This window comes from Electrona antarctica (genome assembly GCF_951216825.1).
Source record: "Electrona antarctica genome assembly, chromosome: 20".
NCBI classification, from domain to species: domain Eukaryota; kingdom Metazoa; phylum Chordata; class Actinopteri; order Myctophiformes; family Myctophidae; genus Electrona; species Electrona antarctica.
In genome coordinates, this window is record NC_136801.1 from 2,206,227 (window position 1) to 2,223,668 (window position 17,442).

Consider the following 17,442-nt stretch of genomic DNA (forward strand, 5'->3'; position numbering starts at 1 on the left):
ATTATATAGCCTGATCAGCTCTGATCTGACGTAATGTCTGACGTAATGAAATCACACCCGGGTGAACTGGGTGACCGTAGCAACCATGCTAATTTTTTGGTCGAACAGACAGACAGACAGACAGACAGACAGACACGTAAACTAACAAAGCCAGTCGTAGGAGTGGTTTACACCACTCAAAAAGGAAATCATCATACAGTTAAAGAAATGAAAAAAAAGAAGGGGGGCGTGTACAGTAGCCTATGGAAAAATAGGGGGAGGGGATTTTTTTATTCGAATTGCATTTGTCGGGTGTGATTTCGAAAATCACACCCGTGTGAACTGAGCAGTGTTGTAATGCTACTTTTTTAAGTGGGGGACGCCCCGTAATAACACACGTGCGTGCGCACATGCACACACACATTTGCGTGCACGTGCGCAACCCTCGCAGACATAGCTATTAAAACATGCAGATGTGTACAGCCTATTTAGAAACAGGGTTTAAAATACTTCATTATTTTTTGCCAAAATAATAATTTGAGATGTGAGGGATGTGGGGGGTTGGCGCCCCCCCGTGCCCCCCCTCCCCACCCCCACTATAGGCCTACCCCTGGAACTGAGTGGTGCAACTATACTTTTATTGTGATAGTTACTGTACTGTATTCTGTGTACTGTAATAATAATGAATTGCATTTTTATAGCGCTTTTCCAAGTCCTCAAAGTTCATTCATTCATACATTGGGAGGTGAAGCGGCGAACAGTCGACGCCAGCGTCCTCACTTCCCACATTCACACACCAATGGTGGCGAGCTCACACCGACCGACTCATTGGAGGCAATGTAGGGTTCAGTGTCTTGCCCAAGGACACTTCGACATGTGGACAGGAGGAGCCGGGATTCGAACCGCCGACCCAGGGATCATTGGACGACCTGCTCTACCTCCTGAGCCACAGTCGCCCTTACTGTACGGTACAGTTAGTTATACATATTGTAATGTTATAGTTATAGTGGTCAGTGTGAATGGGCCTGCCCTGTATGCTGCTCAACAGTGCCAACACCGCTGTCCCGGTTCTGTACTCAAACAGAGACGGAGAGAGAGGCATAGGCTACATGTGTAACGCCCGCTATTCGAACTCAGGTCTCCCACGTGAAAGTCCAACATCTTTAACCACTAGACCAAAGGTATATCCCTATGCACCACCAGGGGAGATATTAGACTATTAAGGGCCATCATCAGGCTGAGGCTCTGAGCCACTCTGCTATATGCATAATAATCCATAGACATACTATAACATTAGGGACACTATAGCTGGTCATCGACTCATCGGAGAGGTCAGGCACCGCTCAAATGACCATGTTTCCAGGACCATTGGGGTACTCCATTTTCAATTTATCAGAAAACCAGTGATTCACACACATTGAATTCATGTCAAGGAAGGACCCCCAGATTAATGTATTTGTCCAAGGAAGGATCCCACCCATTTAAAAAATATATTTTGTGACAGGGACCCCAAATACCAAATTTATATATTTTTTTCTTTTCTTTTCTTTCTTTTTGTTTGTTTGTAGATCTGCTATTTTCAAATAGCCTATTTTCATAGACCTGGCTGCTGATTCTTCCCCACAATGTGGCAACACCACCAGCGCCATCTCTTCAGCCATCATTGCAACTGCACGCCACGCCAGGCAGGGAGGCTCCTCCCTCTCTCTCAGTCTCTGTTTATTTTGCACGTTAAAAATTCAAACGAGGGCCACATTTTTTAATTTATATTAAAAAAAAAATGTTACACATCCGCGCATTCTTCTTCTTCTTCTTCTCCTCGTAGATGTCACAACATTTATGGTGTGGGCGGCGAAGAAGAAGAACGTCTTCTGTCGGCTGGCGTCATCTATAATACACCACAAGATGTCGGGAGGAGGAGGTGGAGGAGGGGGTGGTGGAGGAGCAGGGGTATGTGGAGGTTCTGGAGGAGGAGGTGGTGGTTCTGGTGGTGGTGCCGCGTCCTCCTCCTCCGCCCAAGCCGGCATGGGCGCAGCCTCCGCCGGCTGCAGCAACAACTCCTCTCCCTCCTATGGGGCTTCTGCTGCGGCGGCGGGCGGGGTAGCAGGAGCAGGTCAGTGCGTGGAGATTTATTAAGAAAAATACATACACACGTTTTTTTTTTAACTTATATAAGTCAAAATATCAATACTGCAAATCTGCAGTGTATAGAAATACTTGAAAATTGGAGGACCCTGGTGTAAACAAGTGTTTTTGAGGGGTCCCTCCTATGTGTGTCCAGCTTTGAGGGTGTGTGTGTGTGTGTGTGTGTGTGTGTGTGTGTGTAAACACAAATATTGAATGACAATGCATGGCCAGCTGAGATTTGAGTGTTTGTGTTAACTGTACACACAAATGTTGAATGCCATTGGCAATGAATGGCCAGCTTTGAGTGTTTGTTTAAACACAAACATTGAAGACGAAGGCGAGGACGCAAATTGTGATTGGCTGGAATGAGATGATGTATGAGTGCCCTTCACTTCATACGGGTATATTTTTACAGTAAAAAGTATCAATATTGCAATGTAGAAATACTCTGTTACTCATTAATTGAAACTGGAGGACCCTGATGTAAACAAGTCTTTTTTTAATAGTGCTTTTTCTGGTTTGATCCTCTTAGCAGTTTTTGTTCTGTACTATAGTATTGACATTTAATAATTTTGGAAATATTCAAAACAGTATCGGGCCTGTTGTTGGCCGATCATGAGAAAAACTATCGGTGATCGGGATCGGTCCCAAAAAACCTGATCGGAGCATCCCTACTTTCCACCACAGCAGGAGGTGCTGCTGGCGGTGGTTACAGCCCCCGTCCCGGAGGCGGGGTGGCGGGCATTTTTTTCAGGAATCCGCGTTTTGAGCTTGTAGATTGGCTATGTTTTACCAGAAGAGAAATTTTCAATGTGGCCCTCTGGAGCGAGTGTGGAAATATAGTGGTCCTCTGGAGCGAGTGTGGAAATATAGTGGCCCTCTGGAGCTAGTGTGGAAATATAGTGGCCCTCTGGAGCGAGTGTGGAAATATAGTGGCCCTCTGGAGCGAGTGTGGAAATATAGTGGCCCTCTGGAGCGAGTGTGGAAATATAGTGGTCCTCTGGAGCGAGTGTGGAAATATAGTGGCCCTCTGGAGCGAGTGTGGAAATATAGTGGCCCTCTGGAGCGAGTGTGGAAATATAGTGGTCCTCTGGAGCGAGTGTGGAAATATAGTGGCCCTCTGGAGCGAGTGTGGAAATATAGTGGCCCTCTGGAGCGAGTGTGGAAATATAGTGGCCCTCTGGAGCGAGTGTGGAAATGTTGTGGCCCTCTGGAGCGAGTGTGGAAATATAGTGGTCCTCTGGAGCGAGTGTGGAAATATAGTGGCACTCTGGAGCGAGTGTGGAAATATAGTGGCACTCTGGAGCGAGTGGAATATAGTGGCCCTCTGGAGCGAGTGTGGAAATATAGTGGCCCTCTGGAGCGAGTGTGGAAATATAGTGGCCCTCTGGAGCGAGTGTGGAAATATAGTGGCCCTCTGGAGCGAGTGTGGATATATAGTGGCCCTCTGGAGCGAGTGTGGAAATATAGTGGCCCTCTGGAGCGAGTGTGGAAATATAGTGGCCCTCTGGAGCGAGTGTGGAAATGTTGTGGCCCTCTGGAGCGAGTGTGGAAATGTAGTGGCCCTCTGGAGCGAGTGTGGAAATGTAGTGGCACTCTGGAGCGAGTGTGGAAATATAGTGGCCCTCTGGAGCGAGTGTGGAAATGTTGTGGCCCTCTGGAGCGAGTGTGGAAATGTAGTGGCCCTCTGGAGCGAGTGTGGAAATGTAGTGGCACTCTGGAGCGAGTGTGGAAATGTAGTGGCACTCTGGAGCGAGTGTGGAAATATAGTGGCCCTCTGGAGCGAGTGTGGAAATATAGTGGCACTCTGGAGCGAGTGGAAATATAGTGGCCCTCTGGAGCGAGTGTGGAAATATAGTGGCCCTCTGGAGCGAGTGTGGAAATATAGTGGCCCTCTGGAGCGAGTGTGGAAATATAGTGGCCCTCTGGAGCGAGTGTGGATATATAGTGGCCCTCTGGAGCGAGTGTGGATATATAGTGGCCCTCTGGAACGAGTGTGGAAATATAGTGGCCCTCTGGAGCGAGTGTGGAAATATAGTGGTCCTCTGGAGCACCCTGGCCCCATCCCGGGGCCAGGGTGGCGGTCCGGCTGCCCTGCCGCGTCCTGGAGCACATCTTCATCTTCTTCTTTCCACCCCATGCATTAGGTGCTGCTGTCGGTGGCTGCAGCCCCCATCCCGGGGGCGGGGTGGCGGGCCGGCTGCCCTGCCGCGTCCTGGAGCACATCTTCATCTTCTTCTTTCCACCCCATGCATTAGGTGCTGCTGTCGGTGGCTGCAGCCCCCATCCCGGGGGTGGGGTGGCGGGCCGGCTGCCCTGCCGCGTCCTGGAGCACATCTTCTCGTACCTGGAGCTGGAGGACCTGATGCCGTGCTCCCTGGTGTGCTGGCACTGGAACGCCGTGCTGGCGGACGAGAACAGCGAGGTGTGGCGCAGCCTGATCGCCCGCCAGCTCAGCGACGAGGCGCTGCGCTCGGACATCCTGTGCAACCTGCCCACCTACAAGAGCAAGGTGTGTGTCCTTGTGTTGATTAGATCACTGATCAGTGCCATGAAAGATGCAATGATTGGAGCTGAGGATTTGAGTGTGTTCTTGTTGAATACAGTTAAGTACAGCACAATGTGGTTGTCATTGCATTGACTTGAATGGAGTAGTCCGGCAGTCGAGGTGGACAAGTGGGACATTTGGTATTATAGTGTTTTTTTATTGGCCTAAAATTGTGTCTTTATAGAGCGTCGCAGTCCCGCCCCCTACCAGGGCCCAGGAAATGATTCTTCCTCATAGACATTTAAAAAAGTATTTATTTAAAGACGTTTACGCCGCGGACAAAGCCAACTCGAGTCGTGACAAATCATGACAACAAACACAATTTTTTGGGCCGAACAAATAATTAGAAAGAAGAAAAAAACGGCAGGTTACAACACTTTTTTTGTTGTTTTTCTTCTTTGTAATTATTTGTTTGGTCCATAATATTGTGTTTGTTGTCATGAGTTGTCACGACTCGAGTTGGCTTTGTCCGTGGCGTAACCGTCTTTAAATAAATACTTTTTGAAATGTCTATGGTAAAAATGCATTGGGAATCATTTCCTGGGCCTGGCGTCGTCATGAAAGGGGGCGGGACTGCGACGCTCTTTATACATACAGTATGTAATGCTGTCTGTGCATGCGTGACGCATGGCAGAGGAACGCACATGTGGGCCGCTTAAAAAAAAGTCCCCCCCCCCCCCACCTTGGTAGCCACAGCCCTGTATCTCAAATGGTCAAATAAATATTTGATTATGAGGAACATGATATGCCTTTTGTGTTCTTTCTGTATATCAGCAACATTTTGTTCTTTATGTTAGATATTGAGGGAAATTAAGATTCTCAGATTTTATTCTTTGTCTTTTCTTCAAAAAATGTATATATTCTTTCAGAGCGAACATTTTAAACTCATATCTTTGCCTCTGGGGGGAGGGGGGGGGGGGGGGGGGGGATCCGTGGAACAACATATTTTCAGATGGGGGGTCAGCGGCCAATTACATTTTTGGGGTCCTTTTTGTAGAATCGACCTCAGGTCTAATTGGGCTAATCGATAATTCCCTTCCCAAACACAGTGGTTCCCAAACCTTTTCATGCCAAGGACCCCCAAATTGACACTAATTAGCCCGCGGACCCCCATTTGAAAAGACATGCCAGGGACCCCCATAAGAGAAGATATGCCAGGGACCCCCATAAGAGAAGATATTTACGGCTCTAGCAGTGATTCTCAACCAGTTTAATTTCAAGGACCCTCTGTTTTACTGTGCATTTAGGCTACGGACCCCCCATTTAATGGCATTTCTATCTCTGGAACCCCCATTTATATTGTAAAATATATGTATAATATAAGTTACATTTGTACACTCTTGAGTTACAGATCCATATGGGTCCATTTGGTTCCAAACTATAATTTAGCTGGGTACCCCCTGGAACTCCCTCAAGGACCCCTGGGGGTCCCCGGGGACCCCACCCTGGGAACCACTTCCCTAACCTCGCCGTGTACCGTCTTTCCAAAACAGCTCAAGTCCTTCCAGCACGCGCTCAGCTCCCACGACTGCTCGCGCAACGTCTACGTGAAGAAGAACGGCTTCACGCTGCACCGCAACCCCATCGCCCAGAGCACCGACGGCGCGCGCGGCAAGATCGGCTTCTCCGAGGGCCGCCACGCCTGGGAGATCTGGTGGGAGGGCCCGCTGGGCACCGTGGCGGTCATCGGCCTCGCCACCAAGCGGGCCAACATGCAGTGCCAGGGCTACGTGGCGCTGCTGGGCAGCGACGACCAGAGCTGGGGCTGGAACCTGGTGGACAACAACCTGCTGCACAACGGGGAGGTCAGCGGCAACTTCCCGCAGTGCAACAACGCGCCGAAATATCAGGTCAGGGGCCAGACAACTATTCCACACAATCTCCGAATGCTATATAGAGTCTGGAACTGCACCTCCCGAAATCCGAGTACTTAACCCATTTTGGGCAGGAACCCCTTTTGGTGTTAGAATTATGTTATGCTTTAACTATTGAAAATAGCAGATCTACAAGCTCGTAGCGCGCCACCGAGTGGCGCGCTACGAGCTTGTAGGTCTGCTATTTTTGAAAAATCGAAGAACGACTGACATAGAAACATAGCTTTTTCAGAAAACTGTCAGGATGTAGAAGACATTTTTAGAATCTGATCTCAGGTCAAAATGGGTTAATATGTAAATATATTTTTAATTATCTTTAGAGCAGGGGTGCCCAAAAGGTAGACCGTGATCTACCAATAGATCACAAAGGCTGTGCAGGCAGATCACATGACATGTCCTTAAAACATACTACATAAAATAATAATTTGACACTTGAATTAAGGTGACTTGATTGATAAAAAAAATTGCTTGTTAACCTACAATGGAATACTTTGCGCCAAAAACAATTGCATCACCCCCCTTTATTTCCCATTCCAAGTGTATTTGTCATATTATGTAACGCCATCGCTGCTATTCCAAAGCCCCCTCAGGTACATTTTTGAACTATTTTCAGCAATGGGATAATATTTTTTCGGTCATTTTGAAAGTAGCTCTCAAGTCAAAAAGGTCTGGGCACCCCTGCTTTAGAGCTTAATTTTGTAATTCCTTTTCTGCACATGTGGCCCCCACCTTCACTCAATGCGGGCAGCCCTCAGGTTAATATCAGAATAATGATATATTATTGATTTCAGCTAATTACTAGTATTACAATGTTATTGTCTTTTTTTATGTCCAGTGTAATTGTATTTAGTTCATAAATTTAACATAACCATAACCATAACCATAACTGAATGCATTGGAAATGTAATAACTTTTCAGGATTCCAATTAAAAAATAGCAAAGAATAAATTAATATAGACAGTGATATGCAATGTGGCCCTCTGGAGTGGTAAATGGTATTGGTGCCTTTATCCAAGGCGCTTTACAGAGATTGTACAGTGCATTACATTCACCCATTCATAGTACACACATTCATACACCAATGGCGGCGGAAACCATGCAAGGCACCAACCTGCACATCAGGAGCAATTAGGGGTTCAGTGTCTTGCTCAAGGACACTTCGACACTAACTCTGGGGGAGCCCGGGTTCGAACTGGCAACCTTGCGGTTACCATCCAGCCACTCTACCCCTGAGCCACCGCCGCCCACAGTGAGTGTGGAAATATAGTGGCACTCTCTATCGTCATATAGTGGCACTCCTCCATTGCATATGCATGTTCCACATGTCCCTGGCACTCCATATGAATGGTATAGAGACAATATCTGAGGCTGATCCTGTCGTGTTCATGACTTTTCTTGTAACCGCCGTGCTCTTACGTCTGGTGCGCTATCCATTTAGAATAGAATAGATCAACATTGAGTCGCACACACAGTGGCAAGGGTGAATTTGAACTATTTCCTATTTTTTACAATCTACACTACATCACCAATGAGGTGACAGACGTTTCGGCTATCCAGCCTTCATCGGTGTGTAGAAAAAGGTTGGATAGCTGAAATGTTTGTAACGCATTTGTGACGTAGAAAATTAAAATAGTTAAAATTCACTCTTGCCCCGTTTTCTATGATGTTGATCCTTGTGTTCATCCTTGTGCACATCGCCAGCAAAATTAAGATTTTGCTCCGTCACCTCTAAAACGACGCCTGTCTGTCCGTCTGTCTGTCTGTCCGTCCACAGATCGGCGAGAGAATACGCGTGATCCTGGACATGGACGACAAGACGTTGGCCTTCGAGAGGGGCTTCGAGTTCCTGGGCGTGGCCTTCCGGGGGCTGCCCAAAGCCTGCCTCTTCCCCGCCGTCTCCGCCGTGTACGGCAACACCGAAGTCACCATGGTGTACCTGGGCCAGCCTCTGGACGGCTAAGCCTGGCGACTGGCCTCACCAGGGCTTCCCACCTCGGAGGAAAGCCTTGGTCTGTGTTTACTAAATCGCCGTGTGAACCCGGTCTGGAGCCGATGGTCATTTATACGTCATGTTGTAGTCACTGATTTGTTTGGTCATCAGACAAGAAACCAAAAACGGAATGAGAACTACCCAAAATAATAAGGGCCTATAGCCAATATAATAGAATTCTCCCCCCCCCCCCCGGGGGATAACAACGGTATACAGATGCTGAATAATAGTCTCTGGAAAGTAAAGTACACTCACATTTATTTAAAAAATCAGCAAAGCTACGCCGCATCGAGGATTTTAGATCGGGTAGGCCCTAAAGAATTATGATCGCGGGGGAATTATTTTGGGTACTTCTTCTGATTCCCTGCTTATGGTTTCCTGCCAGATGACTTGGACTACAAACCACCTGAGTGACCTGACTACAACATGACGTCCATGACCATCCGCTCCCGACCGGGTCACAAACCCTGCTGAGAGAGGAATGCTTCCCACCCGGCCACCGGAACGGCAGTGAAACGAGGAACGAAAAGCTGTGTCAAAAACTAAACGGGAGCGGCGCAGGGCGAATGCAGGGGCCTTCTGTGTGTTCGTTCTGTTCCGATGGACCGTGATGCCCGTTTTGCACCGGGATGGGATGCACGCGCAACCAAAGGTCCCGACGTGCGGAAACCACAACGTCCGTCGCTCCCGAACATGCGTTGGTCCGACGTGCGTTGCACCGTGCTTGAAGTATAGGGTCAGGTTGTCGGTCTAATGACAGTCGGACCAATAGTCTACTAAAGCCTGTTTTTTTTTTTGGGGTGGGGCGGGGGGGGGGCAAGTGGTTCCATGTCATGGTTTCCACACAAGGAGGAGAGTGACTGTGTGTGTTCTCTGCCACAAATATTTCCATTCGCATATCCTGAAAGTGGAAACCAAAAGTCATTGTTTTTTTTTGGGGGGGGGGCGGGGGGGGGGGGGGGGGGGGGGGGGCGGGGGGGGGGGGGGGGGGGGGGGGGGGGGGGGGGGGCAGAGATTCCGTGTGAAATAGAAATCGGGGGGGTCTTGTGATGGTATTTCCATGTCTACGTGCAAAGTACCTGCTTTAAAGCTGCTTGACTTTTTTATTTTTCACGACGGCGCGGTAATATTATGATTCACGGGGTTTTCTTTTTATATATTGTTTTTTTTTTGGGGGGGTGGACAAATTATACCGAAACTTTTACTCTCGCGGCTTCACGTCTGTTTTGAGTAAGGCCAAAATGAACTATGAAATGTGGCAAATACTTTAAAAATATATAATGTCAATGAATGAACAAGGTAGTTATAATTACGATCAAAGTCTGGCCTACGTACTGTATGAGGCAACGGAAAGGCTTCGTCGTGGTTGAAGAACGCACTAGTACACAAACGCGTCGCAGTGATTTCTTTTCACGCCAAAACCTGTGACCCGATATTTCCATATCTATAGGCAAAAATGGGGACATTTTGGACCAAGTGTGGCGGCAATTAAAGGAGAATTCCAATCTAGAAGGCTTTCTTACCTTTTTATTTGTAGTTGTTACTTCCCCACCAAAGAGGTCCAGGTGTTATTTTGTGCAAAAGTGCATTATTGGCTATTTCCCCTACCATAAGCCCTCAATGGGGGTTGGGTTTTTGTGCTAATTCGCTTATTTCCATTGAAATAAGTAGTAAAGTGTGCCGCTTGGGATACTATTTACTATTTGATTTTTGAGCGATGGAAATAAGCGAATTAGCACTAACACCCCATAGCCCCATTCAATTCAATGCAATTCATTGTGGGCTTATGGTAGGGGAAATAGCCAATAATGCGCTTTTGCAGAAAATAACACCTGGACCTCTTTAGTCGGGGACGTAACAACTACAAATAACACCTGGACCTCTTTGGTGGGGGACGTAACAACTACAAATAAAGGTAAGAAAGCCTGGAAGCCATGGAATTCTCCTTTAACGTCTGCCGGGACTGTATGTCTTAGCATAAATAAATACTCACGAACATGCATGCACATAATGCAGTATATATAGGCTTTAGAGACCGACGCACCATCGCCCCTGTTCACCCATTCAGGACGGGAACCCCTTCTGGTGTTTTAAGCATATTATGTTATACTTTAGCTATTGAAAAAAATAGCAGATCTACAAGCTCGTAGCTTGCCACCGAGCCGCGCCACGAGCTTGTAGATCTTGCTATTTTTGGAAAAATCGTGAAAATGTGGCACAAATCTTTGAATATATATATATATATGTTTTTAACTCTGCTACTGGGGGGGGTCCCTGGAACTACATATTTCCAGGTGGGAGTCGGCGGCCAATTGGAGCTAGTTTTTGGGGTCCTTGACATGAAAAACGTTGAGAACCACTGACACAGAAACCGGTCTCAGTCCTCAATGGGTTAATATAGAAGGAAGTAACCCCAGCGATGGGAGCTATAGGCGTGCATAATGTTACTGTGTGTGTACTTTTTTTAATGTGCTCTTGGTAGTATTATACTGTACACTATTTATTATGAATAGATTTTATCCATGGTACTATTGGGGTGGGGTCGGTCATCATGATTGAAGCCTGGAAATAAAGTCGACCTGGTGCCAATCGTAACTTGCCAGAATCAAACTAGCGTTTTGTGTGTTTTCATTGCATTGCCCAGGCCGAAGGCATGGGGAGAGATATGTTTGTGTGTGTGTCCGTCCGTCTGCTACCAGCTAATCTCCGGGGGTGCAGTACCCACATAACCTGACTCCGCCAGATGGGGCAGCAGAGAGTACCCTCCTGCTCCCATCTGGGAACTCTCAGGCAGACTTGATGCCCGGCCACAAAACGGCCTGGCCAATCAGCAGCAGCTTCTAGCTTCTAGCTGCTGCTGATTGGCCAGGCCGTGTACTCTCTGCTGCCCCATCTGGCGGAGTCAGGTTAGTACCCACAGGGCAGCACACCTAAACCTAACCTTAACCCATGTCTAACAAATGACTAGTCTAAACTAAGTATGCACCCCAATCTTCCGGCACCGTTAACCCGGTCGGTGCCAATTTTTGCACGCACACTCTCTGGATGCCAACGATGAACCTCTGCCCCAAATTTTCCAGAACGGCCTGTTAGAGCGCCACCAGGAGGCCGACTTTTGAAAAACACATTTTTGGATATTACTCCACCAGATTCTGTCCAAAAATCCCGCAAATCGTTACACAGTATCTCTATAGTCATGTGTTCAAGACGCATCCGTCCGATATTTCATATTCCATCCTAATTGGCTAACATTGGCTTTCAAAGTTTGCAGCATTGGCCCGTTTTGAACAAAAAGCCTCAAATCATGAACGCTGCGCGCAATTTACGTGAAATCTTTCACAGACTTTCCTACTAGGCTGAGGAATACATCCCACCCTTTTCACATTGGCCTGTTATAGCGCCACCAACAGGTGGACTTTTGCAAAACACATTTTTGGAACAAAATGCCTCAAATCATCCAATTGCCATCCAAGGCGTAAGAAGAAATGGCACCCTTTTCACATTGGCCTATAATAGCGCCACCAGGAGGCCACAACCTGACCTGCCCTGGTGGAGACCTGTGCCCTGAGGGGCACTTTATCTAGTTTATTTAATGTTTTCTGTTTTGCGTGCCTTTCCATTCCAATGCTGCAAGTTACACATTATATATACTATGAAGTATGTGTTGCCGATGTCCAAATCACAAGATAATGTTAAGTCTTCTCTCCTAGGTTTAAGGGTTTTCAAGAAAGCATTTTATTCCCAGCTTCCCTTCTTTTGTCACTTCCAACTTTTATTTTTGCCATGATATTCATGCATTCCATCATTTTGTACAGGGGTTTTCATCAACTGATTGTGAACGAGGGACCACCACCCTGACTTAGAATCAACCTGGGTACCACCACCCTGACTTGGAATCAACCTGGGGACCACCACCCTGACTTGGAATCAACCTGGGGACCACCACCCTGACTTGGAATCAGACCACCACCCTGACTTGGAATCAACCTGGGGACCACCACCCTGACTTGGAATCAGACCACCACCCTGACTTGGAATCAACCTGGGGACCACCACCCTGACTTGGAATCAACCTGGGGACCACCACCCTGACTTGGAATCAACCTGGGGACCTCCACCCTGACTTGGAATCAACCTGGGGACCACCACCCTGACTATAGAATCAACCTGGGGACCACCACCCTGACTTAGAATCAATCTGGGGACCACCACCCTGACTTAGAATCAACCTGGGGACCACCACCCTGACTTAGAATCAACCTGGGGACCACAACCCTGACTTAGAATCAACCTGGGGACCACCACCCTGACTTAGAATCAACCTGGGGACCACCACCCTGACTAAGAATCAACCTGGGGACCACCACCCTGACTTAGAATCAACCTGAGGACCACCACCCTGACTTAGAATCAACCTGGGGACCACCACCCTGACTTAGAATCAACCTGAGGACCACCACCCTGACTTAGAATCAACCTGGGGACCACCACCCTGACTTAGAATCAACCTGGGGACCACCACCCTGACTTAGAATCAACCTGGGGACCACCACCCTGACTTAGAATCAACCTGGGGACCACCACCCTGACTTAGAATCAACCTGGGGACCACCACCCTGACCTGGAATCAACCTGGGGACCACCACCCTGACCTGGAATCAACCTGGGGACCACCACCCTGGCCAGATCACAGCCCATATGGGGCTTACGGGACGTCTTCACAAGTTGAAATAATATAGCTTATTCTGGGCCAGATCTGACTAGTTATGATATGACTTAAGTCCGATCTGGCCTCGATCGGACTCTCTGATTCATCCAGGGACGTCCGTCTTAGTGGGCAGAATTTGTGTTGGTTGAAATCAGGTGATATTCTGGGCCAGATCTGACTAGTCGAGACGTCACTAATTCGTCCAGGTCCTGACCGTGCTTGCTGGGTCAACAGAGGTCACATTTTGTTGCCAGGGGGCCAAGACTGTCTATGAGTATCTAATAGGCTATGCTGCTGAAGCTCTCCTGTCTCAACTCGTTTTGCTGCAAAGAAAGCTGCTTATTTTATTATAATCTTTTTAACAGAAAGAGGAAGAGGTTATTGAAAGAGAATAATTCAAGCTTTCCGTACAGCAGCTGCAATGATGGTGAGTTTAACTTTGTTTAATACGATCAGGTACGACATTTCTGTTTGGATGAATGTGCTGTCAATGGCTGGTATGTGTTGCAACTATAGATTCAACCCATTATTTAAAAAAGAGTGAAAAATAGTGTCAAAGTGTAACACATGGAACCAAATGGACCCTAACAGGTCTGTAACTCTGAGAGTGTAACAAATAGAACAAAATGCACCCTTACAGGTCTGTAACTCTGAGAGTGTACACATGGAACCAAATGGACCCTTATGGGTCTGTAACTCTGAGAGTGTACACATGAAACCAAATAACCGTATCCCTCCCAAGAGGGCTGTGAGGGTATAGGCCTAGTGTAAAGTGTAGCCTATAGTGTGAGGGTATAGTGTGTAGTGTATAGTGTAGTATTACTAGTATAGTATGAGGTTGTAGTGTACTAGTGTGTATTGTATAGTGTGAGGGCCCTGGTTTATTCTCGTTTGGATTACTGCAATGCCCTGTATTCTGGTCTCAGTCAAAACCTCATTCACCGCCTACAGCTGGTACAAAATGCGGCCGCTAGGCTCATCACAGGCACCAGGAGATATGAACACATAACTCCGGTTTTAGCTGCACTTCACTGGTTGCCAGTATCCTTTCGCATTGATTTTAAGATTTTATTATTAACTTTTAAAGCTCTTAATAGTCTAGCGCCTAGCTACATGATAGAATTGTATGTGCCGCCACGTACCTTAAGGTCATCGGGTCAGGGTCTACTGAAGGTGACCTATAAGGCTAAACTGGTCACTAAAGGGGATCGGGCTTTTGTGGTTAAGGCCCCAAGACTCTGGAATAGCCTACCAGAGGAGCTGAGACTAACCCAGTCTCTAACACATTTTAAAACCCTCCTAAAGACCCATTTTTATAGAATAGCCTTTGCATCTCCCTGATTTGTATCTGTGTTTGTTATTTTGCATTTTCTATTGTTATTTCTTTTGCACCTGTGATGTATTCTGTTATTGTTGTCTGACTGTTCAAAGCACTTTGTAACTTTGTTTAAAAAAGTGCTATATAAATAAAGTTTTATTATTTTTATTATAGTCTGAATGATTTGGCATCAAAATAATATGGGCTACTTAAAGTAGGTTATACTCATTGGGCAGAATGTCCCGTTTCACAAGCTCAAAATGTATACAAAATCTTTTGAAAATAGACGATATTGTTTGTTGTTTTTTGTCTCCACCAGGCCGAAGGCATGGGGAGAGAGTATGTTTTGCACTCCGTCCGTGTGTGTGTCCGTCCGTCCGTCCGTGTGTGTGTCCGTCCTTCCGTCCGTCCGTTACCACCGGCACCGTTAACCTGGTCGATGCCAAACTTTGCACACACACTCCCTGGATGCCAACGATGAACCTCTGCCCCGCATTTTCCAGAACGGCCTGTTATAGCGCCACCATGAGGCAGCTTTTCACATGTTTTACCTAAAACTGCACCGATCTGCATGAAACGTTGCATGCACACTCCCTAGAGGCCAAGGACAAACCTTTGACCTGCATTTTCCGCATCTGCCTTTTATAGCGCCACCAGGAGGCCGACTTTTGTAAAACACATTTTTTTATATTACTCCTCCAGATTCTGTCCAAAAATCTCACAAATCGTTACACAGTATCTCTATGGTCATGTGCTCAAGTCGGATCTGTCCGATTTTTCATATTCCATCCTAATTGGCTATAATTGGCTTTCACAGTTTGCAAGATTGCCCCGTTTTGAACAAAAGCCTCAAATCATGAACGCAGCATGCAATTTACGTGAAATCTTTCACACATTTTCTAACTAGGCTGAGGAATATATCCCACCCTTTTCACATTGGCCTGTTATAGCGCCACCAACAGGTTGATTTTTGCAAAACACATTTTTGGAACAAAATGCCTCAAGTCATCCAATTGCCATCAAAGGCAAACATGTTTATATTACTCCTAAACATTTTGCCAAACATCTCACACAGTCCTATCCTCCTGGTGGAGACCTGTGCCCAGAAGGGCACTTTTTCTAGTTGGACATGTTTCTATAGCAGGCTATATAGTTGTGTAGTTGGTCTTGTTTCTAAAGTGTAGTTGTTTATTTGGTCTTGTTTCTAAAGTGTAGTTGTTTATTGTCTCCACCAGGCCGAAGGCATGGGGAGAGAGTATGTTTTGCACTCCGTCCGTGTGTGTGTGTGTCCGTCCGTCCTTCCTTCCGTCCGTCCGTTACCAGCTAATCTCCGGCACCGTTAACCCGGTCGATGCCAAACTTTGCACACACACTCCCTGGATGCCAACGATGAACCTCTGCCCCGCATTTTCCAGAACGGCCTGTTATAGCGCCACCATGAGGCAGCTTTTCACATTTTTACCTAAAACTGCACCGATCTGCGTGAAACGTTGCATGCACACTCCCTAGAGGCCAAGGACAAACCTTTGACCTGCATTTTCCGCATCTGCCTTTTATAGCGCCACCAGGAGGCCGACTTTTGTAAAACACATCTTTTGATATTACTCCTCCAGATTCTGTCCAAAAATCTCACAAATCGTTACACAGCATCTCTATGGTCATGTGCTCAATTCGGATCTGTCCGATATTTCATATTCCATCCTAATTGGCTATAATTGGCTTTCACAGTTTGCAAGATTGCCCCGTTTGGAACAAAAGCCTCAAATCATGAACGCAGCATGCAATTTACGTGAAAACTTTCACACATTTTCTTACTAGGCTGAGGAATATATCCCACCCTTTTCACATTGGCCTGTTATAGCGCCACCAACAGGTTGATTTTTACAAAACACATTTTTGGAACAAAATGCCTCAAATCATCCAATTGCCATCAAAGGCAAACATGTTTATATTACTCCTAAACATTTTGCCAAACATCTCACACAGTCCTATCCTCCTGGTGGAGACCTGTGCCCAGAAGGGCACTTTTTCTAGTTTGGTCTTGTTTCTAAAGTGTAGTTGTTTATTTGGGCTCAATTGTTTCTAAAGTGTAGTTGTTTATTTGGTCTTGTTTCTAAAGTGTAGTTGTTTATTTGGGCTCAATTGTTTCTATCTGCATCTGCTGTGACTACATAGAGCGTGATGCATGGTCCCCTGGTGATGCATGGCCCCCTGAAAAACTCACCCCCTATGAACTCACCCCCGTGTTCATAGGGGGTGACTATTGCAGAGAAAAACGCACAGAGCGTGAGGTCACAGCGCCCCCTGGTGGAAAAAAACGCACAGAGCGTAAAGTCACAGCGCCCCCTGGTGGAGAAAAACGCACAGAGCGTAAAGTCACTGCGCCCCCTGGTGGAGAAAAACTCACAGGGCGTGAAGTCACAGCGCCCCCTGGTGGAGAAAAACGCACGGGGTGTGAAGTCACAGCGCCCCCTGGTGGAGAAAAACTCACAGGGCGTGAAGTCACAGCGCCCCCTGGTGGAGAAAAACTCACAGGGCGTGAAGTCACAGCGCCCCCTGGTGGAGAAAAACGCACAGAGCGTGGAGTCACAGCGCCCCCTGGTGGAGAAAAACTCACAGAGCGTGAAGTCACAGCGCCCCCTGGTGGAGGAAAACTCACAGGGCGTGGAGTCACAGCGCCCCCTGGTGGAGATAAACTCACAGAGCGTGAAGTCACAGGGGCCACTGGTGGAGAGGATACTGAGGCCGCCGAGAGGTCCATCAATGACAGTCGAATGGAGGAATTTCAAACTCCTTCACCAATACATCACCTCAAATTCACTCCGGGCATGATGGACCTGATAAACGCTGGAGTAAGGCTGACCCCCCTTACCGTACGGCCAGCCCAACAGCCCAAAA

At 47.1% G+C, this 17,442-nt stretch overlaps 1 protein-coding gene across 1 annotated transcript; it reads left to right on the forward strand.

Moving 5' to 3' along the window:
• Positions 1–1,640: 1,640 nt before the first annotated feature.
• fbxo45 (F-box protein 45) lies at positions 1,641–9,299 on the forward strand. The gene is made up of 4 exons (XM_079490273.1): positions 1,641–2,092; positions 4,365–4,618; positions 6,148–6,504; positions 8,303–9,299. The coding sequence occupies exons 1-4, from the start codon at positions 1,819–1,821 to the stop codon at positions 8,486–8,488; spliced, it is 1,071 nt and encodes a 356-aa protein (XP_079346399.1). The 5' UTR covers positions 1,641–1,818; the 3' UTR covers positions 8,489–9,299.
• The last annotated feature ends 8,143 nt before the right edge of the window (positions 9,300–17,442 follow it).